Source organism: Melanerpes formicivorus, unplaced genomic scaffold, assembly GCF_026170545.1.
Source record: "Melanerpes formicivorus ecotype bairdi unplaced genomic scaffold, bMelFor1.0.p_v2 SCAF_9, whole genome shotgun sequence".
NCBI classification, from domain to species: domain Eukaryota; kingdom Metazoa; phylum Chordata; class Aves; order Piciformes; family Picidae; genus Melanerpes; species Melanerpes formicivorus.
This window is the reverse complement of record NW_027142361.1, coordinates 25,755,647-25,780,375: the sequence shown is the minus strand read 5'-3', so window position 1 is coordinate 25,780,375 and position 24,729 is coordinate 25,755,647. Positions and strand designations below refer to the sequence as shown.

The window sequence follows — 24,729 nt, the reverse complement described above, 5'->3', positions numbered from 1 at the left end:
ACCAATGGTTTTGTTGCTTGGGTGAAGATTGGTGGGTTAGAGTTTGGGTTGTTTTTTTTCCAGCAAAGAGTAAATTCAGTCTCTCCATCTTGGTTTAGAAGTCTGCTGAGCAAGGAGCTTTTGTTTGGAGATTAGAATTGTTAATAGTGATTGCAACGGCTACTAATTAATTTTACATTCATGCTTAGTGAAATATTACTGTACAAGTGTCAAGGTCCGGAGACATTAAATGTCTCGGTCCGGAGACACAGTTCTTTTAAATATTCCCGTGTTGTGAAATTAGAGGCACAAACGAAGCCAAAGTATCAACAGCTAGACTATTTATTACATAAATAAAGTGGACATAAGAAAGGGAGAGGGAGAAAATAGAGAGGGAGAGAGAGAAGAGAGAGAGAAGAGGAAAGGAATTATAAGAAGGGGAGAGGGAGAAAAGAGAGAGGGAAAGAGAGACTATTTATTAAAGTGGACATAAGAAGGGGAGAGGGAGAAAAGAGAGAGGGAGAGAGAGAAGAGAGAGAGAAGAGGAAAGGACTTATATTACCACACCCCTCATCCCCCCCAAGACAGTTAAAGTCTGTGGAGGAAAGGTGCTGCAGGAGATGTTGGGTCTGTAGAGAAAGGGTGCTGAGGCTTTGGCTGGAGAAGAGCTGTGGTCTGGGCAGCTTCTTTTCTCCGGAGCAGCATTGTCCCGGCTTTCCTTCTCAGCGGCATGGTACGTCTCCTGGGTTTTCCTTCATCTCCGTTTTTCTCCTCTGTTTCTCTCACTACAAACCAGTAGTTGCTCCAGTCTTTTATACAGTTTTTAGTCCTTAGGTGTGTATTCAAATATTGTCCCTCAGGAATTCCAGGGGCAGGAAATAATCCTTAGGTTCTGTGTATTGCTGTGTGTTTGGGCAAGATTTTGGATGGAGGGGGGGAATCTCTGTCTCCCCCGTCTCCATCCAGACAAGGCCCCCCACATTCCTTACACCTCAGGAAACAGGTGGTAAAACCCATTGTGTCACCCTGCCCAGGGTACTTGATGGGTGGAGATTATCTTGCCCTAAAGGCGTGATGGCTGGGTCCTTGGGTCCATTGTTGTAGTCCTGTGTTATCACGATGCAATCACAAGCTGATTTGCATCCAGGATTGGTAGACAGGATTCTTTCCACCTTCTTTCCAGTGGCTCTGCTATCAGTTTATCTTTGTTGACTCACATCAAGGGAGACAAACTTATTAGACTCTCACAACAAGGAACAGTGGTTAAAATCATTGTGAATTTCCTATGTCAGGCAACAAAAGCAAAATGCTAAAGCTTTAAGTTCCTCATTTGCTAATAATTCACCCTGAACGGGTTGGTGATCGTTATGCATATGGTACTGTACAGAACCTTGTGTTTTTGAGACTGTCATCATAATCTGACTCCCTGGGATGATGTAGGCATTGGATATCCTTACACTAGAGAAGTAGTTTTCTGTTGAAATCGTTAAACAACCGCAATTTAGAATCTTCTTGGAAGTCATTGATTTTGTCTTTTGCAAAATGTCAGGGGTGTATGTACATCCATGCAGATGTATATAAAAGCAAATCTCTGTCTGGTACATTGTGGATGGCAAAAAAATCTATAGAAAATACTCTCTATCAAAGTCATCAGTGTGATAAATACCATTTCCCCTCTATGAAGGACAACAGTTGACCAAGAGAATAACCAGCTGTGGAAAAGGGTGCACATCAGATGACTTCTTTACCAGATTTTGAGTTGTGAATGAGGGAACCATGATATTGAGAACCAGTGGCTTGCCAGCACACATTTCACCTTTAAAAACTGTTATTAATTGATTTATTAATTTTTTTTCCTCTCCAATTGATTTTGAACTCTTCAGTATACTTGTTGGGAATTTTAGCTTTTCATGTTCCGTCAGGAAGATGGGGATTTAGTGTTCCAAACATGCTTGACAATTCCATGAACCAATGGAGAAAAGCTATGTCATCTTCCATATTAGTCAAAAATACCCAACGGGCAGAAAGAATAATAGCTAACTGGAAATTTAGTGTTATCCCTACATTTAAAGTACAAACCATTACAATGTAATAAAATTAATCCAGACATTTCCAGGGCAAGTGTGGCTGACCTTTTGTTCACCAGCTACTGACCCCAGGTTGAATGAAAGAGGCTTGCATAGAGAAATGTCTGTTGTTTGGCTTCAGTCCCTGGTATTTAAATTGCATTCCCTAATCAAATGAAAAGGCTGTCTTCTCTATCAGGTTACAGAATCCATGGCAACATTTGGCCTTTTATATACATAATGTTAGCCTCTTTGTTTGCATCTAAGTAGAGACACCTGGAGCAATGTTAACATTAACTGATTTAGCATTAATAGCTTCATTATATAAGAATTTCTGATCAGATAGCTGTTACTTTTGTTATATTGCTTCAGCTCGTATTGTTTTCATTTTTTATCTCCCTGCTTGGCAACCGGGCAATGATTTGCAAATTTTTTTTGTCTTGATTAATTAAGCAATATAATTATCGGGAACCGTGATGCAGTCTTTGCTCAACAAAGCTTCTGGGAGAAGACAATAGTAAGTCTGTTAGTGTGAATGCATTCCACGCGTCACAGATGCATGAGGATATTCTGAACAATGAGACGAAAAGCTGCCTGCAAAAGAGGACAAAGAATGCCAGGCAGACTCTACACACTGCACATACCGCCAGGGACATACTGCGGGTTCCCTGGGACACAGATGCCTCGTTAGATTGCAGCTAGTCATCAGAGATTAATTCTCAGCCATTTGGTACAATAATTTACCCATTCCCCACTCTTTTAACTAGTGCTGCTTGCTATAGAGTGGAACGCTTTGTGCTCAAAAGGTTTATTTGACCTTGTCTACTTTTACTGCATGCAACAGAAATAACTATTCATTTCCCCCCCCCCCCCCCCCCCCCAAAAATTGTAATGAAGCAGGTGTTTGCAGCGGGCTGAATATTAATTTTTGTTTCATGGATAACTTGCACTGACATTTGGAGTACTCAAGGAAGGGGATATTTCCCTTTACTCTTTTTTTTTATTGATTCCTGTCAAAGCAGAATATTTTTTTGGGGGGTGGGGGGGCTGTTGCCATTCAGAACGCTGTTTTCCTCAAATGGGTATTTAATCCCAACTTACAGAAGAGGCATGAGCAGGGGGCGTGCAGTGGGGTCTCCCCCCTCGAACTCCTCATTAAGGCAGAGCCCCCTGTACAGATGGATGCTGACGATATGCGAGTTCCATTGACTTCAGTGACCCTTGGCATGGCCGCAGGTCTGCTCGGGAATTAATAATTCCCAGCTTTGTGTCCAGGTGGGTGTACGGCCTGGCTGCGTGCCCCTTGCCTCGCCCTGGGCTCCACAAGCCTGCCAGGGCAGGGCAGCGATGCCCCGCGGGGCTCCTGCGGGTTACCCCCCACAAGGAAAAGCCATGAAGCAATCCGGGGTAAAGCTGCAATCCCGGGGGTTCCGATTGCTTTTCTCCGCTGATGTAAAATCCGTCACTCTCCTACAAAGACACTTCCATCCTCTGCCTGATTTTCTGTACCCATCTGGCAGTCTGTGCCAGCGCTGGGTGTGCTTTTGGACAAACCATGAGCCTCAGACACAGTTTGTGAAAGAATCTATTGAATTATTGTTGAAAAAAAACACTTCCCCCATTTCATGAAAGTCACTCACTGCAGCTATGCTGTAGGGACAGGTTGGGGGGACTAAGCAAAGCTCTCAGGTTTTAGTGTTCAGCTTGAATTAGCCGGATTTCTGTTAAAAGGAAAACTCTGTACAGAAAACTCTGCTGTATTGGAGTGTGACTAGGAAACTTTTAGAGAAAAAGCTGATTATTCACCAATCGCTGATATTCACCAATAAGGAAGGGCTGGTGGGTGATGTGGTGGTTGGAGGGTATTTAGGGGCCAGTGACCACGAGATAATTGAATTTTCAGTATTTGGTCAAGCTAAGAGGGGCAGCAAGAAGACCTCCACTCTGGACTTCTGGAGGGCGGACTTCAAGCTACTCAAGGAACTAATTCAGAGGATTCCTTGGGAAACAGCCCTTAAAAACAAAGGGGTCCAGGAGAGCTGGACCTACTTCAAGGAAGAATTGTTGAAGGCGCAGGAACAGGCTGTGACAATGTGCCGGAAGATGAGTCGCCGGGGCAGACGGCCAGCCTGGATGGTTAAAGAACTTTTAATAGAACTAAGGGAAAAAAAGAGGGTGTATCACCTTTGGAAGAGAGGGGAGGCAACCTGTGAAAAATTTAAGGATGTTGCTAGGTCTTGCAGGAAGAAAAGTAGGGAGGCAAAAGCGCATTTGGAGCTTTGTCCGGCCTCTGCTGTGAAGGACAACAAAAAGTCCTTCTATAAATACATTAATAGCAAGAGAAAGGGCAGAGACAACCTCCACTCCTTGGTGGACACGGAGGGGAACGTTGTGATAAGGGATGAGGAAAAGGCAGAGATACTTAACACCTTTGCCTCAATTTTTACTAGCAGGACAGAATGTCTTCCAGACAGCTGGCCTCCAGAGCTGGCAGAAGGAGCCAGGGAGCAGCATAGTTTTCCACTGTTCCAAAATGGGGTAGTTGGTGATCTGCTCAGCCGCCTGGATCCCCACAAGTCCATGGGACCAGATGGGATCCATCCTAGGGTGCTGAGGGAGCTGTCAGAGGAGCTGGCCAAGCCGCTCTCCATCATTTTTCAGCAGTCCTGGCTCACTGGAGACATCCCACAGGACTGGAATCTGGCCAACGTGGTGCCCATCCACAAGAAGGGCCGGTTGGATGAGCCAGGGAATTATAGGCCTGTCAGCCTGACCTCAGTGCCAGGCAAGATCATGGGACAGGTCATCCTGAGTGCATTAACACAGCACTTAGAGGATGGCCAAGGGATCAGGCTCAGCCAACATGGATTTAGGAAGGGCAGGTCCTGCCTGACCAACCTGATCTCCTTCTACGAGCAGGTGACCCGCCTGGTGGATGTGGGGAGGCCTGTGGATGTAGTTTACCTGGACTTCAGCAAGGCCTTTGACACCGTCCCCCATAGCAAACTCCTGGCCAAGCTGTCAGCCCATGGCTTGGACAGCAGCACTCTGAGCTGGGTTAGGAACTGGCTGGATGGCCGAACCCAGAGAGTGGTGGTGAATGGTGTCACATCCAGCTGGCGGCCAGTCAGTAGTGGAGTCCCCCAGGGATCAGTGCTGGGCCCCATCCTCTTTAACATCTTTATTGATGATCTGGATGAGGGCATTGAGTCTATCATCAGTAAATTTGCTGATGACACCAAGCTGGGGACAGGAGTTGATCTGCTGGAGGGTAGAGAGACCTCGACAGGCTGGACAGATGGGCAGAGTCCAACGGCATGAGATTTAACACATCCAAGTGCCGGGTTCTGCACATTGGCCACAACAACCCCATGCAGTGCTACAGGCTGGGATCAGAGTGGCTGGAGAGCAGCCAGGCAGAGAGGGACCTGGGGGTGCTGGTTGATGGTAGGATGAACATGAGCCTGCAGTGTGCCCAGGCAGCCAGGAGGGCCAATGGCATCCTGGCCTGCATTAAGAACAGTGTGGCCAGCAGGAGCAGGGAGGTCATTCTGCCCCTGTACACTGCACTGGTTAGGCCACACCTCGAGTACTGTGTCCAGTTCTGGGCCCCTCAGTTTAGGAAGGATGTTGACTTGCTGGAACGAGTCCAGAGAAGGGCAACGAAGTTGGTGAGGGGCTTGGAACACAAGCCCTATGAGGAGAGACTGAGGGAGCTGGGGCTGCTTAGCCTGGAGAGGAGGAGACTCAGGGGTGACCTTATTGCTCTCTACAACTACCTGAAGGGGGGTTGTAAACAGGCAGAGGTTGGTCTCTTCTCCCAGGCAGCCAGCACCAGAACAAGAGGACACAGTCTCAGGCTGCGCCAGGGGAAGTTCAGGCTGGAGGTCAGGAGGAAGTTTTACACAGAGAGAGCGATTGCCCTTTGGAATGGACTGCCCGGGGAGGTGGTGGAGTCGCCGTCACTGGAGGTGTTCAGGAGGAGACTTGACAGGGTGCTTGGTTACATGGGTTAGTTGATTAGGTGGTGTTGGGTGATAGTTTGGACGCGATGATCTTGAAGTTCTCTTCCAACCTGCTTTATTCTATTCTATTTTCTATTTTCTATTGCCCTCTACAACTGCCTGAAAGGTGGTTGTAGCTGGGAAGGGGTTGGTCTCTTCTCCCAGGCAACCAGCACCAGAACAAGCGACACAGTCTCAAGCTGCACCAGGGAAGGTTTAGACTCGAGGTGAGGAGGAAGTTCTTCACTGAGCGAGTCATTCGTCATTGGAACGGGTTGCCCAGGGAGGTGGCTGAGTCACCGTCCCTGGAGGCGTTCAAGAGGAGATTGGACATGGCACTTGGTGCCATGATCTAGTCATGGGGTCTGTGTTGATAGGTTGGACTCGATGATCCTCGAGGTCCTTTCCAACCTGATTTATACTGTGATACTGTAATTTCTTCTCCTGCCACCTTTCTTTCCAGCTGCCTGTCTAGTAATAGTAGAATGAAAAGGCAAAACCATTATGGAAACATTTTACACTAATCTATTTTTTTTTGCGAGGCTGGTGGATAATCATTTTAAGTAAAGGAATGACCAAATAACTGTGTGAAAAGACAGCTGTCATTTGCACATGTTATATTAAACCCAAATTTCTTCTGCAATTCATTGCCACTTCTAATTAGAGGAATTCCCTAGATGCAGGAGATTTATATTATTCCCTTTGTCCATTTATTGAATGACTGTCACAGTCACCCACTAGCAGTTGCAGAAGAATAATGGAGGGCATTTATTTATGTGATGAACCTCTGTACAGATGGAAAAAATCCATAACTTAAATATTGATAATTGCTTCATGTGTCTGTTTCAGGTTTTGGTTGGGTTGATTTTGGTTTGCTGTTATTGAGTTATGAAAGGGACATGAATTTGACTACTCATGAATGCTAGCATTTGTTATAGATCTACACATAAAAATTCCCTGGGTTTGACATAGCAAAGGCTGTTACATGTATAAAGCATCTCTTGTACCTGGTATAGCCTTTATCTGAGGAGCCATACGTCACCAAATGACATTCTCTGGTGGTTTCCTCTGCATGTAATCCTGAAGGAGCAGCATTGTCTCTGTGCTCTACGCTAACCTGCTGGCTCAGCTTTACATGTGTTGTCTTTGTTTGGGGCCCACAGGTGCCATTTTTTGGTCCTTTCTTTGATGGAGCCATTGTGACTGCAAAGCTGCTGCCAAGCCTGGTATGTGCCACATGCATCAACGCCAGCAGAGCCGTCAAGTCACTCATCCCGCTCTACCAGAGCTTGTATCCTTTCCTCCTGCTGGGGCATGGCTCCCCTGGGTAGTTCTTACTCCTGAATGCTCTCTGCAGAAAGGTAAGCTTGATTGAAAGTCCTTCCTGTTGGATTTTTGGGAAAAGCACAAAACTTTCTTCATATCAAGCTCAACGATTTCTGTTGTTCACACTCAGCTGTCATCTTGTGTTTTTAAATTGAGATCAGAACATCACAAGGCTGTTTCGACCAGCAGCTTTGCACTTTGAACTGTAAATAATGATAATACTCAACTTTCTGTCACACTAGTAGAAGTTATCTACAGTGTATACTAGGCTAATAACAGAGATCAGCTCTATTCCTACCTTGCTCAAAGCAGCAATCCAATTGATTTTACGTGGACTCATTGCATTCATAAGACAGATGGGATATGACTTGGATAGAGCTGTTTCCATTCCTGATTTCCAGTTTCATTTCATCCATATCTGTATTTGGGCATTTCAGGACATATTTTCTTGCAGTGGCTGGAAGATAACTAGAGGGTAGGCCTCTTATTATAGGAATTGTAGCAGAGGCTTCTCTTCTTGTGTGATACACCAAGTAACAGTGTGGGTTTCACATACTCTAGGAGTTTCTCAGAACGCCAGAATTGTGCTAGCTTCTGTTAATTATATCACATCTCAGGACCAGCACTCACTGCATGGCATGTTCTTTGGAAAGATATTGGTTTTGAGTATTTTTCCTAACCATAAGACTTTGCGAAAGAAAGTTTGTGAATGAAATGTTTTGATCTTTGACAGAACATTTATTAATTATAGACAAAATATCTTCTGAGTACTGTGTTGTGTTTTTTTTTTTAAAAAAAGGCTAAATATTTTCCAGTATGCTTAGCAAAAGCCACCAGAAACTGAAAGTAGCAGTGTGATGAAATAGATTTGTATTTTATTAACTTCACTGTGTACTCATTTTAAAACAAAGGCAGTTGGTGTTTGAATGTGATACATGAGCCACAAAACCATGGCAGTACCTGACAGGTGATTCCAAACATGCCAAGTTTTCCACTTCCATTTCATGAGAAATATAGCTCATTATGGAACTTCTGTTCAGAATTTAGCTTAATCCATCTGCATCTATAGTCAATATGTAATAATAGAACAGTAACATAGCAAAATTAATGTAACAGTGATTACAAGGATGAGGAGATCCTGCTGCCTCTTACTGCTATCCCAGCACCCCACTCCTCGTCAGAATCCTCTGATTCCTAACCCTGCTCATCCTCTGTCTTTCAACACTGTGTGAGCAAACAGCACTTGCCAGCCTGCTGTGCTCCTGGTTTCCATCAGGGTTTGTCCCTGGGTCTCTCGCTGTCCCCAGGGAAACATGAGCAGCACAAATATGATAGCACATGCCACTTCTCAGCATATGCCTGAGGTCTAGCTGAAACAGCATCTGGCCCCAGATTCTTTTCTTCCCTCTTTTTGTGCCTGCTTTTGCACCAACGATTTCTGTGGTGAGTCAGCTGCCACTTTTCTGTCCAATAACTGCAAGTGGATTGAGAAACTTCTGAAACTGGACAAAGGTAATGTGCTGGGAAGATCCCAAAAGAACAACATTGGAGTGGGAGAGAAATCTATCCACAACTTTTACTATAGATTGTGAAATGTTAGTATATCATTTTAGATATACCAAAATTTTTAGTGAGTCAGAAATTGGAATGTAAGCGTATAGATGTGTAAAGAAGGTGTTTGAGCCTTTCCAGTGTAATAATATGGCCTTCCCGCTCCCAAAGGGCATACAAGCAGTGGATGACTTTGCTCTGGGGTTCCCTTTGCCAACTGCTGTGAGGAGAATGGGGGAAAGCAAACATGGTAATTTGAGCAGTAAATGAAAGAGTTTAGTAACTTTGTCAGACTGGAGATGCAAATAACTCGTGCTGGAGCAGTGGCAGAGTGTGATATATCTGCTGGGTCCCTGCTCCTGCCAGGGCAGAGCCCTGATCCCAGCTCCTGCCTTGCAGGGTACAAGGGGATGGAGCTGGCGGTGGTGCCTGTGCACGTCGTGTGCCGGGAGCCGAGGCAGCATCTTGCCAGCAGTGACAGCTGAAGTCACTTGTTGGAAAGTCTGTAAACTCCAGTTACAGCTGCACTTGTCAGGGGCTCTAAGGGAAGTGTAATCAGCCACAGAGATTAATTTGCATCTCAATTAGGAAAGAGTCAGGAGGAAGCATGGGGTCTGTTGCTGGAAGGTTGTGGAAGAAATCTCATCAGGCACAAAAGGCTTGCAAGTCTCAGTGCTCCAGCGAGTGGAGGACAATATCCGAGTCTGGTTTCCATGGGGACCAGGACTGCAGAGCCACAGGAGAATCTCGCTGTGTGCTGTAATCGCTTGGTCATGATGACACAAATTCCACTGTTGTACCCAAATACAGTTTTCTGTTGGAAACTCCTTTGAAAATGAGGAAGGTAACGATGGCAGACCACATCAGATTAATGTTTTGAATCCCTTTTTTTGATGGCTGTGTAACTGGTTTTGGTTTAAGGAATTCATTAGGGTGAGCCAAATATTAATTTAAAAATAATTATGCTTAAACTTGAGTTTAAAGCCATCTTAAAGCCTAAAAGTTCTTTGTGTACCTCAAGGGGCACAGGAGCAAAAGCAGGGTGGTTAATGCACAGCTCAGGGGGAAGGAGTTGAAACCAGTCCCCCCAGGCTGGGGTCTGGGGGTGATAAGCCAGAGCCAGAGGTGAAACCAGCAGCCCGGATGAAGTGCATGTACACTAATGCACGAAGCATGGGCAACAAACAAGAGGAGCTGGAAGCCTTGCTGCAGCAGGAAAGTTATGATGTAGTTGCCATCACAGAGACGTGGTGGGACGACTCACATGACTGGAGCGCTGCAATTGATGGCTACAGGCTCTTCAGGAGAGACAGGCAAGGAAGAAGGGGTGGAGGGGTGGCCCTTTACATCAGGGAGGCACTAGATGCCATTGAGACGGAGATTAGGGACGATCGGGTTGAGTGCCTGTGGGTGAGAATTAGAGGGAAGGCCAACAGGGCTGACATCCTGGTTGGAGTCTGTTATAGACCACCCAACCAGGAGGAGGATGTTGATGAGTCATTCTATAGGCAGCTTAAGGCTGTCTCAAGATCGCCTGACCTTGTTCTCATGGGTGACTTCAACTTGCCTGATATCTGCTGGGATCTTAACATAGCAGAGAAGTGGCAATCTAGGAGGTTCTTAGAATGCATGGAGGACAGCTTCTTATCCCAGGTGCTGCGAGAGCCTACCAGGGGCAAGGCTATGCTTGACCTCCTCTTCACCAATAGGGAAGGGTTGGTGGGTGATGTGGTGGTCGGAGGGTGATTAGGGGCCAGTGACCACGAGATAATTGAATTCTCATTATTTGGTCAAGCTAAGAGGGGTAGCAAGAAGACCTCCACTCTGGATTTCTGGAGGGCGGACTTCAGGCTACTCAAGGAACTAATTCAGAGGGTTCCTTGGGAAACAGCCCTTAAAAACAAAGGGGTCCAGGAGAGCTGGACCTACTTCAAGGAAGAACTGTTGAAGGTGCAGGGACAGGCTGTGCCAATGTGCCAGAAGATGAGCTGCCGGGGCAGACGGCCAGCCTGGATGGTTAAAGAACTTTTAATAGAACTAAGGGAAAAAAAGAGGGTGTATCACCTTTGGAAGAGAGGGGAGGCAACCTGTGAAAAATTTAAGGATGTTGCTAGGTCTTGCAGGAAGAAAATTAGGGAGGCAAAAGCGTATTTGGAGCTTAGTCTGGCCTCTGCTGTGAAGGACAACAAAAAGTCCTTCTATAAATACATTAATAGCAAGAGGAAGGGCAGAGACAACCTCCACTCCTTGGTGGACACGGAGGGGAACGTTGTGATAAGGGATGAGGAAAAGGCAGAGATACCTAACACCTTCTTTGCCTCAATTTTTACTAGCAGGACAGAATGTCTTCCAGACAGCTGGCCTCCAGAGCTGGCAGAAGGAGCCAGGGAGCAGCATAGTTTTCCACTGTTCCAAAATGGGGTAGTTGGTGATCTGCTCAGCCGCCTGGATCCCCACAAGTCCATGGGACCAGATGGGATCCATCCTAGGGTGCTGAGGGAGCTGTCAGAGGAGCTGGCCAAGCCGCTCTCCATCATTTTTCAGCAGTCCTGGCTCACTGGAGATGTCCCACAGGACTGGAATCTGGCCAACGTGGTGCCCATCCACAAGAAGGGCCGGTTGGATGAGCCAGGGAATTATAGGCCTGTCAGCCTGACCTCAGTGCCAGGCAAGATCATGGGACAGGTCATCCTGAGTGCATTAACACAGCACTTAGAGGATGGCCAAGGGATCAGGCTCAGCCAACATGGATTTAGGAAGGGCAGGTCCTGCCTGACCAACCTGATCTCCTTCTACGAGCAGGTGACCCGCCTGGTGGATGTGGGGAGGCCTGTGGATGTAGTTTACCTGGACTTCAGCAAGGCCTTTGACACCGTCCCCCATAGCAAACTCCTGGCCAAGCTGTCAGCCCATGGCTTGGACAGCAGCACTCTGAGCTGGGTTAGGAACTGGCTGGATGGCCGAACCCAGAGAGTGGTGGTGAATGGTGTCACATCCAGCTGGCGGCCAGTCAGTAGTGGAGTCCCCCAGGGATCAGTGCTGGGCCCCATCCTCTTTAACATCTTTATTGATGATCTGGATGAGGGCATTGAGTCTATCATCAGTAAATTTGCTGATGACACCAAGCTGGGGACAGGAGTTGATCTGCTGGAGGGTAGAGAGACCTCGACAGGCTGGACAGATGGGCAGAGTCCAACGGCATGAGATTTAACACATCCAAGTGCCGGGTTCTGCACATTGGCCACAACAACCCCATGCAGTGCTACAGGCTGGGGTCAGAGTGGCTGGAGAGCAGCCAGGCAGAGAGGGACCTGGGGGTGCTGGTTGATGGTAGGATGAACATGAGCCTGCAGTGTGCCCAGGCAGCCAGGAGGGCCAATGGCATCCTGGCCTGCATTAAGAACAGTGTGGCCAGCAGGAGCAGGGAGGTCATTCTGCCCCTGTACACTGCACTGGTTAGGCCACACCTCGAGTACTGTGTCCAGTTCTGGGCCCCTCAGTTTAGGAAGGATGTTGACTTGCTGGAACGAGTCCAGAGAAGGGCAACGAAGTTGGTGAGGGGCTTGGAACACAAGCCCTATGAGGAGAGACTGAGGGAGCTGGGGCTGCTTAGCCTGGAGAGGAGGAGACTCAGGGGTGACCTTATTGCTCTCTACAACTACCTGAAGGGGGGTTGTAAACAGGCAGAGGTTGGTCTCTTCTCCCAGGCAGCCAGCACCAGAACAAGAGGACACAGTCTCAGGCTGCGCCAGGGGAAGTTCAGGCTGGAGGTCAGGAGGAAGTTTTACACAGAGAGAGCGATTGCCCTTTGGAATGGACTGCCCGGGGAGGTGGTGGAGTCGCCGTCACTGGAGGTGTTCAGGAGGAGACTTGACAGGGTGCTTGGTTACATGGGTTAGTTGATTAGGTGGTGTTGGATGATAGGTTGGATGCGATGATCTTGAAGTTCTCTTCCAACCTGCTTTATTCTATTCTATTCAGTTGTCTTGTGACGGGTTCAAGCTCAGTTGTCTCTGTAGCTGCTGCAGTGTTTACATGGTCATGGATGATGAGACATCAGGATATGTTCAAAATAATCATTTTTCGGGAGTGCATTTGTGCTTGGTGCAGCAAAGCACTGCAGCTCGGCCGCTGTAGACCACAGTAATTGGTGCTCTCACCAGCCTTAAGTAAGCATTGAGTGCTGGGTAATGTGTTTCAGCAGCCTCACCAGTCTGTGTTCTTAGGTAGTAATGTTGATTTCAAACATGCCTGTGTGCTTTACGGAAATCATAAACAATAAAGTGATTTAAATTATAGAAGAACAAGGAGGAAGAATGTTTAGACTTACTAAAATTCTTGTGTAAAATTGCTTGTATTTATGCAGGTTTTTGAGAGCATTAAAGCCTCCTTTTCATGTCCTGGGGAAAGGAAGGACCAACAAATCTCATAGAGGAATAATTACTTATCCAAACTAGGGTTCCCTTTAATTAAGCACAGTTAAAGCAGAGGTTGCTAACTGTTAGTATTTGAGAGTAATGTGAGTCTGTAAGCCTTAGGAGATGAGAGCAGGGATGAAAACCAGTGCATTGGTAGCTATAGTTGGCTTGAGCCAGACCCTTTAAGCAGGGTCTGTTCTGGTTCCAGTAATACTGAGTAGTTCAAACTATGGTGGGAGTGATGTAAAACTGCATCTTTGTACTCTCTTCCATCTTAGATTAGTTGTGTACCGGGAAGGGCTTTTGGACACTAGTACCTTCTGAAGACCCAGTCACCCTAAGCTGTAGTAATGCACATTTGGAAACTGATCTTGTCTGTTCAGATAAATACTGGTGGCAGGGGCAAGAGTGTTTGTGTTTAAGACTTTATGACGGGTCTGATTTACAGATGCTGTGTAAGATGACAATTTTTAAACTCAGGTGCTAGTAAATCTGCAAACCTGAAAGTGCAACTAAGTCCGCAGGCAATATGGTCGGCCCGTAATTCAGTGCTGGTGTCCTAGAAGGCTGTGGGATTTGGGGATAGTGATAGCTGAGCAAAAGCATTTTTCAGTACCCAGAATCTAGATTGTCTTTCAAAGTGGAGTCACTTCCTTGCTCCTCAATGAAATTGTTCATGTCTAGACATTTGTAAGTTTGGTCTGTGCCTTTGGACAGAAAACCAGAACATGATGAGGGTGCTTTACATAATATCTGAGCACTGGATGTCACCATTTGCCTGCTCTGTGATTTGCAATCCTGTTTGTGGGCCAGCAGAAAACCCAGCCCTTAACTTTGGAGAACTGAATTTGCTATGTGAGTAAAGTTTTATCCCCTGCCATGAACACAATACGCCTGCTTCACTGCACCACATCACTGAGATGAAATCAAAAGGTTGTTTAAATGCATAACAAAAAAAGATACCCAGAACTTTAATTCATTGCATTGCATCCAGATACAAACACATCTGCCATCTATTAGTATGTCATGTCTGGAATCAAGAAGATTAAGACAAGAACATCAACTTTGAATTCTGAAATAATTCCTTTTATTGGCTTAAGCCAATTTCTTATTAACTTAATGTAGAGTGGCTGATCTGCTTACCTGCTTTATCAGAGACTGAAAAAAAAGAAAGATATTTGCTTTGATGGGGTTAATTGTGTGTGACCATTTGAGGCTGTGCCTTTAAGAAAGGGACAGTGCTGGGACACTCTGCCTGAATGTTTTGGGATAATAACGAAAACAATCAGATATTCTAAACTAATTTCATTGGTAGATTGGTAGAATGCAACTTTAAGTTTGAGTTCAGTTGGAATTTTTCTCAGTTTCTCTCTGTCCTGCTTTTCCAGCCTGTCTGCTTCTGAGCAGCCGGAGTTTGACCTGGGATACCAGATAAGCACTAATCCTGCATGCGCTTTATGAGGCCTAACAAAATTTCATCCTTATTAATTACCTTTTCTCTCTCTCTAGCCCCTTTTGGGGAAAAAAGGGAGGTAGGGGGAGAGAGGGGGGTGCAGAGGGGGAACCCTCCTCTGTCTGGAGCAGGGAGTTTTGTTCCTGTATTTTTTTCTTTGTTGTATATTTCTGTATATATATTGTAAATACTGTATATTGTGTATATATATAACCTGCATTTCATTTGTTGCAGTTTGAGCTGGGTGCCCCCCTGCAATGTTTACCTACTGTGTCCAGAAGTCCAGCCCAGAGGGGTGGACACAGGAAATTATGTAGTATTTCCTACCACAATTCTTTGCACCACTATAAGATCCAGTGCGGAGTCTAGCACGCTCTCTTTTCTTCCTCCTCCGTCAGCCGGTAACTAGGGGAGATGTCTCCTGGCTTTGGGCCTGGCTAGGCCCAAGGCCATGGGGGGATGGGCAGTCTCAGACCTGGCCAGCTGAGACTAGCCTAGTAGTGGGAGGGGGAAGAAGGAGCCCTGGGGGTCTTGGGTGTACCCTCAGGTGGGGATGGGATCTCTCTGGGTCTGTTTTGGGATTTTTCTTTGTCACTGCGCTTTTGGTCTTCTGTAAAAGTTCACTGCTTTCTATTTAAACTTTCCATCACTTTTGCAATCCGTTTGTCTGAGTGTTTATTGTTGCCAGTGGTGTGGAAGGGGGCTGCCTCAACCCAGCACAACTTGTAAATATAGCATTCCTTTTGCTTCTCCAACTGAGTTAGCTGTGTTTTTTTTTCCTCTTTGTGGGGGAGGGAGAGCTAGGCCTTCTCTCAACTCACCACATTGTGTGAATGGCTGTGATGTATTTTGTAGGTGCACGTAATGTCAGATGCCTGCAAACATATTTTGTGTAGCTCTCCAAACGAGCTTGCACTTAGATAGAACTCTGGTTATAAAGCAGCGTTTGATCATACTGCAAACATAAACCAGAAAGGCTGCTACTGTGTTTCGAGAAGGGTTCACAATTTGCTCCCTTGATTCCATCCGACAAAGTTATGCCCCTGAGCTATAGAGATGCTGTTAGAAATTGCTATGAAATTCTGAAGCATGTGTCACATGAGCTGTGCAATTTATATGACATGGCATCTGACAGTTTTCTGCCAAAGTGATCAGTTCTGGCTTACAGGAGCGTCTGCCTGTAGCCAGCCCTCCGCTGCTTTGTCTGCACTGAGCAGCAGGTCTAACTGTCCCTCCTTCTCTTCTCTGGTGGTTGTGGTAAGCAGCTGAAGCAGAGGGTTTGAGTTTCAGACGTTGGGAGCGTTTGGTCCTGCCGCAGCAGTCTCTGAGGGATGCTGATGAATGTGCCGTCGGCTGTTTGGGGTGGCATAAAGCGGTGCTGACTGTCATTCTGCAGCGCAGCTCCCCGCTGCAGCGGATCGATGGCCAGGCTGTCTGCCTCTGTGGCTGCCTTCCCTCCTCGCAGCCAGAACCTTCTCCAGGCAGTGATTGGTGCCTCTAATCTGCTCCAGCCTGTAATAAGTCATGCGAGGCAAAGCTTTTAGGTGGCATTACATGGGATTGTGTAGGCAGCTCTTCAGCTCTTATTCATAGAACTCTTCATAGACTTGCAGAGAAATCTACTGCATCCCGCTTGTGAATATATAAAGAGTATATAATGCTTCTGTGGATTTAAACTTCTCCTCGTGCTGCTGAATGATGTGCAGCCACAATGGGTTTAAATTTCATCATTTTTGTGCTGTACCTACCTGTCCCCATTGGCAGCCCCTCGTTAGACACGCGGCGTGCATCCGTGGTGCTGCGAACTGCCAGTGAGCTTCACCGTGTGACAGAAGGCAAGGCAGTCAAGTTTGCATCTTAACAATACAATTTATTTTTCTGCAATACCAGCAATAGCTGGTAGCTGTTCACAGTGTTCTTTGTAGCACCTGAAGCTGGCCATATTTCTAGATTTATTTGCCACTTATTTCTGACTCACCTGCTGTCCACTAACTCATTAAATACCTACAGAGTGGTTCTGTTGTTCTCCATAAACATAACCCAAGTTTATTAGAAGTGCAGTTTTGTTACTGAATGCCCTACTCAAAGGGCTCCTGGGAGGTGTGTGGTGGAAGTCTGCTTTCAATTTAACAGTATCACAGTATCACAGTATCACAGTATCACTTAGGTTGGAAAGGACCTCGAGGATCATCGAGTCCAACCTGACACCGCAGACCCCATGACTAGACCATGGCACCAAGTGCCACGTCCAATCTCCCCTTGAACGCCTCCAGGGTCGATGACTCAACCACCTCCCTGGGCAACCCATTCCAATGCCGAATGACTCGCTCGGTGAAGAACTTCCTCCTCACCTCGAGTCTGAACCTCCCCTGGCGCAGCTTGAGACTGTGTCCCCTTGTTCTGGTGCTGGTTGCCTGGGAGAAGAGGCCAACTCCCTCCTGGCTACAACCACCCTTCAGGTAGTTGTAGAGGGCAATAAGGTCACCCCTGAGCCTCCTCTTCTCCAGGCTAAACAATCCCAGCTCCCTCAGCCTCTCCTCATAGGGCTTGTGTTCAAGGCCTCTCACCAGCCTTGTTGCCCTTCTCTGGACACGCTCAAGTGTCTCAATGTCCTTCTTAAACTGAGGAGCCCAGAACTGGACACAGTACTCAAGGTGCGGCCTAACCAGGGCAGAGTACAGGGGCACTATGACCTCCCTGCTCCTGCTGGCCACACTATTCCTAATGCAGGCCAGAATGCTATTGGCCCTCCTGGCCACCTGAGCACACTGCTGGCTCATATTCAGGTGGCTGTCGATCAGCACACCCAGGTCCCTCTCTGTCTGGGAGCTCTCCAGCCACTCCGACCCCAGCCTATACCTCTGCATGGGATTGCCATAGCCAAAGTGCAGCACTCGGCACTTGGACTTGTTGAAAGCCATCCCATTGGACTCTGCCCATCTTTCCAGTCGGTCGAGGTCCCTCTGCAGAGCCTTTCTACCCTCTAATTGACTAACATCTGCCCCTAACTTTGTGTCATCTGCAAACTTGCTGATGACTGACTCTACCCCTTCATCCAGATCATCAACGAATATGTTGAAGAGGACAGGGCCCAGCACTGATCCCTGGGGGACACCACTGGTGACTGGCCTCAACCACTGGTGACTGGCCTCACCACTGGTGACTGGCCTCAGTCCTGCAGTGACAACCATCCAGTCAGTATGGTGTAGGGTTTTGTTTCTAACTAACCAGTAAATGCCCCTTTCCTAGTAAGGTGTGAACTCCAGCCCCTGTTTTCATCCAGCAGGGTGTACAGAGGTGCCTATCACACCTACCGCATGCTGGTCAATGTTTGCTGTTGTATTAGACAAGGAACCTCTAAGCTGTGTTTAATGAGGGTCTCTCTCTAAAGTTTGACAGAAGCAAAATTGATATATTCAAGTCACTACTAAGTACTTCCTTCAGTCTTAGGGGTTTTTTTGCCTTTCCCCCCCTTCTGCTCTCCTCCCCCTTTATACACCAGCTAAGTTAAAGGGGTTTGTGTTCTTTGTATTTGCAGAGTGGTAGTGTTCTATCCCTATTACCTTTGAAAATATTTGGGTAGCTAAACTCTGCTGTATCTTTACAGTGAGAGTGGTGAGACTATGGAACAGATTACCCAGGGAGATCATGGATGCCCCTTCCCTGGAGGTGTTTAAGGCCAGGTTGGATGAGGCCTTGAGTAACCTGATCTAGTGATGGGGGGTTGGAATTAGATGATCCTTGGGGTCCCTTCCAACCCTAACAATTCTATGGTCTGAACAGAGCCAGGTGCCTGGCGCCCAGCTCTTGCCGCAGCTCTGGGGGTGGGAACAGGGGAGCCGCAGCCAGGCGATTTGGAGGAGCAGGCCCCAACCCCCTCCCCCACCAAAATGTTGGGGGCAGAGGGCCGGGTCCCCTCCGCGGCGCACTTTGTGCCGTCTCATTAGCATGCTGGCCGGCGGGCGCGGCGCGCTGGCTCTGCTGGCTCTGCTGGCTCTGCTGGCTCGGCCAGCCCTGCGAGCTATGCTAGCTTACCAGCTGTTCCTGCTGCTCGCCACAATGTCCAGCGCGTTGGGACGGCCGCAGTCCTGCGCTGGCCGCCGCACGCAGACAGCCTTTCCGCTGGGGATGCCCACGTGGCCGCCCGTCAGCGGCGGAACCTCACGGAGGAGCAGGCCCTCGCATGGCATATGGTGTCTGGATTCATACAAGATGCAAAACTATTCTGCCGCTAATTCACAATGACTCATAGCATTGCTAATTTTTCTAACAAAAGCCCCACTTCCACACACACACTTTTAACCCCTCAGGCTAAAAAAAAAAAAAAAAAAAGCCTCTTCTTTAGTTTCAAAGCTTTGGAAATGCAAGGAAGTGGCTTCTGGATCAATAAATGAAACCCTATATTTATTTAAAGCATATGCAAGTTCTAGCAGTTATTTTACATTGCAGCTTCCAAATCACCCTTCTAACATATGGTAATTTATTTTTTTGTGGTGATGGTGTTGTTCCAAAGTAGATTCCCTGTCAGCTGGGGAATTGTTAACATTTTGGTAGTTCTGTATTATAAAAATAGAAGTCAGCACTGATGATAAAAAGTTCTTCCCATTTAAGAGAGAATCAAAGCCGTGCAGCTAAGCAGATCTACGACAACTGTGTATCACAGCACGCCTTACCAAGCTGCTTATTGTAAGAAGCTTGTAATATCTGGCTCTTTTTTCCTATAAACCAGCTCTTTGGGGGGAAAAAAATTAATGCACGTTCCAACTAGAGGGAGCTGCTGGGATTGCCGAGGCTGATTCTTAACCTTCCAGTCTAATTCCTTTGTGCAGAATGCACAGCCATCCCTTCTACGTTTTAATAAAATTAAGTTAAATCACCCCAAGTAGTTCAGAGTAAAAAGACGAATCTTAATTTTTGCAGCGTAATTATCAGATTAAACTGCAAAATTCAGAGAAAACTAAAGCCGCTTCTGGTCGGCACCCATGAATGTGGAATTATATAGGTCATGAAAAGAGTCGTTAGAGGAGGGAGTGAAAAGCTGAGGCTCGCTTACCGTTGTTAAGAGACAAAAAGCGTAAGGGAGGTGTGAGCGGTGGGGAAGGGAGCGGGCGGCACAGCGGGAAGCTCCTGTTCCCTCCATCGCAACAAAGGAACAAAGGGACCTGCGGTGAAGGTGGCCAGGCTCAGTGGCACGGGCTCCCAGGAAGCAACTTGTTACAGGGCACCCCTGCGGGCACCGCTTCAGCAAGGGGAATGCCCCTTCAGGGAGTCTGCTGAAGGAGAAGCCTTAGCTTCAGGGAGTCTTTGCTAGGGGATAGTTTGAGAGCTTCTGTGGGACTGGTGACTCCACACTGGCCTACTCTGATACCAACCTTGGAAATCATGGTTTGGATCCATCAAGGCAGCGTCTGTGTCCCTGCAACCACTCATTCACCTCTCCGTGGGTGGTAAGGAGGCACAGAGATGCAGGAGTCCAGCTGGATGTGCACATGGAGAGTTTCATGTGCACATCCCCACTGAGCTGGGCACTCGTGGGGATTACACACAAGTGTGTAATCACTGCACAGGGTTACCTCACCTCTCAAACTTTTCTTCTCTTTCTATTGTGAAGAAAATCTGACTTCCAGGGATGCTTTCCATGAACGGTAGATGTGTCATCACTTTATTCAAAAGCTAAGAAATCTTTTTCTAAGCAGGACATTTTTTTTTTTTTGAGCTTTGAACTTGATTAATTGCTTTGTTTCTTAGTTAAAGTGAGCTCCTGCATTCAGTGTTGACAATGCTTGAAGAGGTGAGACTGGATCACCTCCTGACATCCCTCTATCTCACTAATGGTGTGCAGGTGACACTGAGAGGATGAGGCACAAAAGCTACTTTAATGGGGAGCATCATTCTTTAAAGAGGAAAGGTTTTCCCTCTACATGCCTTTGAAAAACTTTTGAAGCCCTACTGTTATTGAGGGCTTTTTTTGTTAAGTTGGGGATGTAAATGTAGAGACAGGAAGAGAGGAAAAGGAGAAAGCTACTTTTTCATGGGGGGGTTATTGGCTGGCACATTTAACTGGTGTTTTTTCTTTCTTCAGAATCATACTTTTGTGTGCATTTCACAGTAAGTTTAACTGTCAGGGTTCTAGTGTATAAATGGGAGCAGATGGCTGTTAATGATTTCTTAAATCTAATGCTAAGTAACAATCTAGTACATGTACAGCACTTTCTGTTAAAAAAAGAAAGAAAGAAAAGATAAATCTCAGTTTCCCTGAACTGGTCTTTGAGACCTGCATCTGTAAATCCTGCTTAACAAAGAGATTTATTGTACCTGTTTCATAAGGATGATAACTGACAGGGCAAAGGGGCATGGTTTGAAACTGAAGGAGAATAGGTTTACAGTATCACAGTATAACTAAGGTTGGAAGAGACCTCGAGGATCATCGAGTCTAACCTATCAACACAGACCTCATGACTAGACCATGGCACCAAGTGCCACGTCCAATCCCCTCTTGAACGCCTCCAGGGACGGTGACTCCACCACCTCCATGAGCAGCCCATTCCAATGATGAACAACTCGCTTGGTGAAGAACTTTCTCCTCACCTCAAGTCTAAACCTCCCCTGGCACAGCTTGAGACTGTGTCGCTTGTTCTGGTGCTGGTTGCCTGGGAGAAGAGGCCAACCCCTTCCCAGCTACAACCACCTTTCAGGTAGTTGTAGAGGGCAATGAGGTCTCCCCTGAGCCTTCTATTCTACAGGCTAAACAATCCCAGCTCCCTCAGCCTCTCCTCATAGGGCTTGTGTTCAAGGCCTCTCCCCAGCCTTGTTGCCCTTTTCTGGACACGTTCAAGTGTTTTGATGTCCTTCTTAAACTGAGGGGCCCAGAACTGGACACAGGACTCAAGGTGCGGCCTAACCAAAGCAGAGTACAGGGGCACAATGACTTCCCTGCTCCTGCTGGCCACACTATTCCTAATGCAGGCCAGGATGCCATTGGCCTTCTTGGCCACCTGGGCACACTGCTGGCTCATATTCAGGTGGCTGTCGATTCAGCACCCCCAGGTCCCTCTCTGTTTGGGAGCACTCCAGCCACTCTGACCTATGCCTGTAGCTCTACATGGGATTGTCATAGCCAAAGTGCAGCACCCGGCACTTGGACTTGTTAAATGCCATTCCATTGGATTCTGCCCATCTGCCCAGTTGGTCGAGGTCCCTCTGCAGAGCCTCTCTACCCTCTAACTGACTAACATCTGCTCCTAACTTCGTGTCATCTGCAAACTTGCTGATGACTGATTCAACCCCCTCATCCAGATTATCAATGAAGATATTAAAGAGTACGGGGTGCAGCACTGATCCCTGGAGGACGCCACTGGTGACTGGCCGCCAGCTGGATGTGGCACCATTCACCACCACTCTCTGGGCTCGGCCCTCCAGCCAGTTCCTAACCTAGCACAGAGTGTTGCAGTCCAAGCCACGAGCTGACAGCTTAGACAGCAGTTTAACCTTTTAGTTAGAATAAACCAAACCAGGTTGGAAGAGACCTTCAAGATCATCATGTCCAACCCATCAACCAATCCAACCCATCTAAACAACTAACCCATGGCACCAAGCACCCCATCAAGTCTCCTCCTGAAAACCTCCAATGACGGCGACTCCACCACCTCCTTGGGCAGCCCATTCCAATGGGCAATCACTCTTTCTGTATAGAACTTCTTCCTAACATCCAACCTGAACCTCCCCTGGTGCAGCCTGAGACTGTCCTCTTGTTCTGGTACTGGCTGCCTGGGAGAAGAGACCAACATCCGCCTGTCTACAATCTCCCTTCAGGTAGTTGTAGAGAGTAATAAGGTCACCCCTGAGTCTCCTCTTCTCCAGGCTAAGCAACCCCAGCTCCCTCAGTCTTTCCTCATAGGGCTTGTGTTCCAAACCCCTCACCAACTTTGTTGCCCTTCTCTGGACACGCTCCAGCAAGTCGACATCCTTCCTAAACTGAGGGGCCCAGAACTGGACACAGTACTCGAGGTGTGGCCTAACCAGTGCAGTGTACAGGGGCAGAATGACCTACCTGCTCCTGCTGGCCACACTGTTCCTTTATTAGAATAAACCTTTATTAGAATAAACCAAACCAGGTTGGAAGAGACCTTCAAGATCATCGTGTCCAACCCATCAACCAATCCAACCCACCCAAACAGCTAACCCATGGCACCAAGCACCCCGTCAAGTCTCCTTCTGAACACCTTCAATGACGGCGACTCCACCACCTCCCCAGGCAGCCCATTCCATAGCGCAATCACTCTTTCTGTATAGAACTTCTTCCTAACATCCAACCTGAACCTCCCCTGGCGCAGCTTGAGACTGTGTCCTCTTGTTCTGGTACTGGGTGCCTGGGAGAAGAGACCATCATCAGCCTGTCTACAACCTCCCTTCAGGTAGTTGTAGAGAGTGATAAGGTCACCCCTAAGTCTCCTCTTCTCCAGGCTAAGCAACCCCAGCTCCCTCAGCCTCTCCTCATAGGGCTTGTGTTCCAAACCCCTCACCAACTTTGTTGCTCTTCTCTGGACTCGTTCCAGCAAGTCAACATCCTTCCTAAACTGAGGGGCCCAGAACTGGACACAGTACTCGAGGTGTGGCCTAACCAGTGCAGTGTACAGGGGCAGAATGACCTCCCTGCTCCTGCTGGCCACACTGTTCTTGATGCAGGCCAGGATGCCATTGGCCCTCTTGGCTGCCTGGGCACACTGCAGGCTCATGTTAAGCCTACCATCAACCAGCACCCCCAGATCCCTCTCTGCCTGGCTGCTCTCTAGCCACTCTGACCCCAGCCTGTAGCACTGCATGGGGTTGTTGTGGCCAATGTGCAGAACCCGGCATTTGGATGTGTTAAATCTCATGTCGTTGGACTCTGCCCATCTGTCCAGCCTGTCGAGGTCCCTCTGCAGAGCCTCTCTACCCTAAAGCAGATCAACTCCTGCCCTCAGCTTGGTGTCGTCAGCAAATTTACTGATGATGGTCTCAATGCCCTCATCCAGATCATCAATAAAGATGTTAAAGAGCACAAGGCCCAGCGCTGATCCCTGGGGGACGCCACTACTGACTGGCCGCCAGCTGGATGTGGCACCATTCACCACCACTCTCTGGGCTCGGCCCTCCAGCCAGTTCCTAACCTATCACTGTGTGCTCCCGTGCAAGCCATGGGCTGACAGCTTTGCCAGGAGTTTGCTATGGGGGACGGTGTCAAAGGCCTTGCTTAGGTCCAGGTAGACCACATCCACAGACCTCCCCACATCCACCAGGTGGGTCACCTGATCATAGAAAGAGATCAGGTTGGTCAGGCAGGACCTGCCCTTCCTAAATCCATGCTGGCTTGGCCTGATCCCTTGGCCATCCTGTAAATGCTGTGTGATTGCACTCAGGATGACCTGTTCCATAATCTTGCCTGGCACTGAGGTCAGGCTGACAGGCCTATAATTCCCTGGCTCATCCAACCAGCCCTTCTTGTGGATGGGCACTGCATTGGCCAGCTTCCCGTCCTCTGGGACCCCTCCAGTGAGCCAGGACTGCTGAAAAATGGTGGATACTGGCTTGGCCAGCTCATCTGCCAGCTCTCTCAGCACCCTAGGATGGATCCCATCTGGTCCCATGGACCTGTGGGGATCCAAGCTGCTGAGGAGAGTTCCAACCACCTCCTCATGGAACATAGGGAAACTGTGCAGCTCCCTGGCTCCTTCTGCCAGCTCTGCAGGCCAGCTGTCTGGAAGACATTCTGTCCTTCTAGTAAAAACTGAGGCAAAGCAGGTGTTAAGTATCTCTGCCTTTTCCTCATCCTTTGATACAACATTTCCCTCCATGTCAACCAAGGAGTGGAGGTTGTCCTTGCCCTTCCTCTTGCTATTAATGTATTTATAGAAGGACTTTTTGTTGTCCTTCACAGTAGAGGCCAGTTTAAG

The 24,729-nt window shown here is 47.7% G+C and overlaps 1 protein-coding gene across 1 annotated transcript in view; it reads left to right on the top strand.

Moving 5' to 3' along the window:
* The window catches only part of LOC137443348 (ral GTPase-activating protein subunit alpha-2-like), a 79,398-nt gene that overhangs the window by 9,133 nt on the left and 45,536 nt on the right, over positions 1-24,729 (top strand). Inside the window, exon 4 of the mRNA XM_068142942.1 lies at positions 7,213-7,340. Coding sequence (XP_067999043.1) covers positions 7,213-7,340 — 128 coding nt within the window. The remainder of the gene's footprint in view (positions 1-7,212; positions 7,341-24,729) is intronic.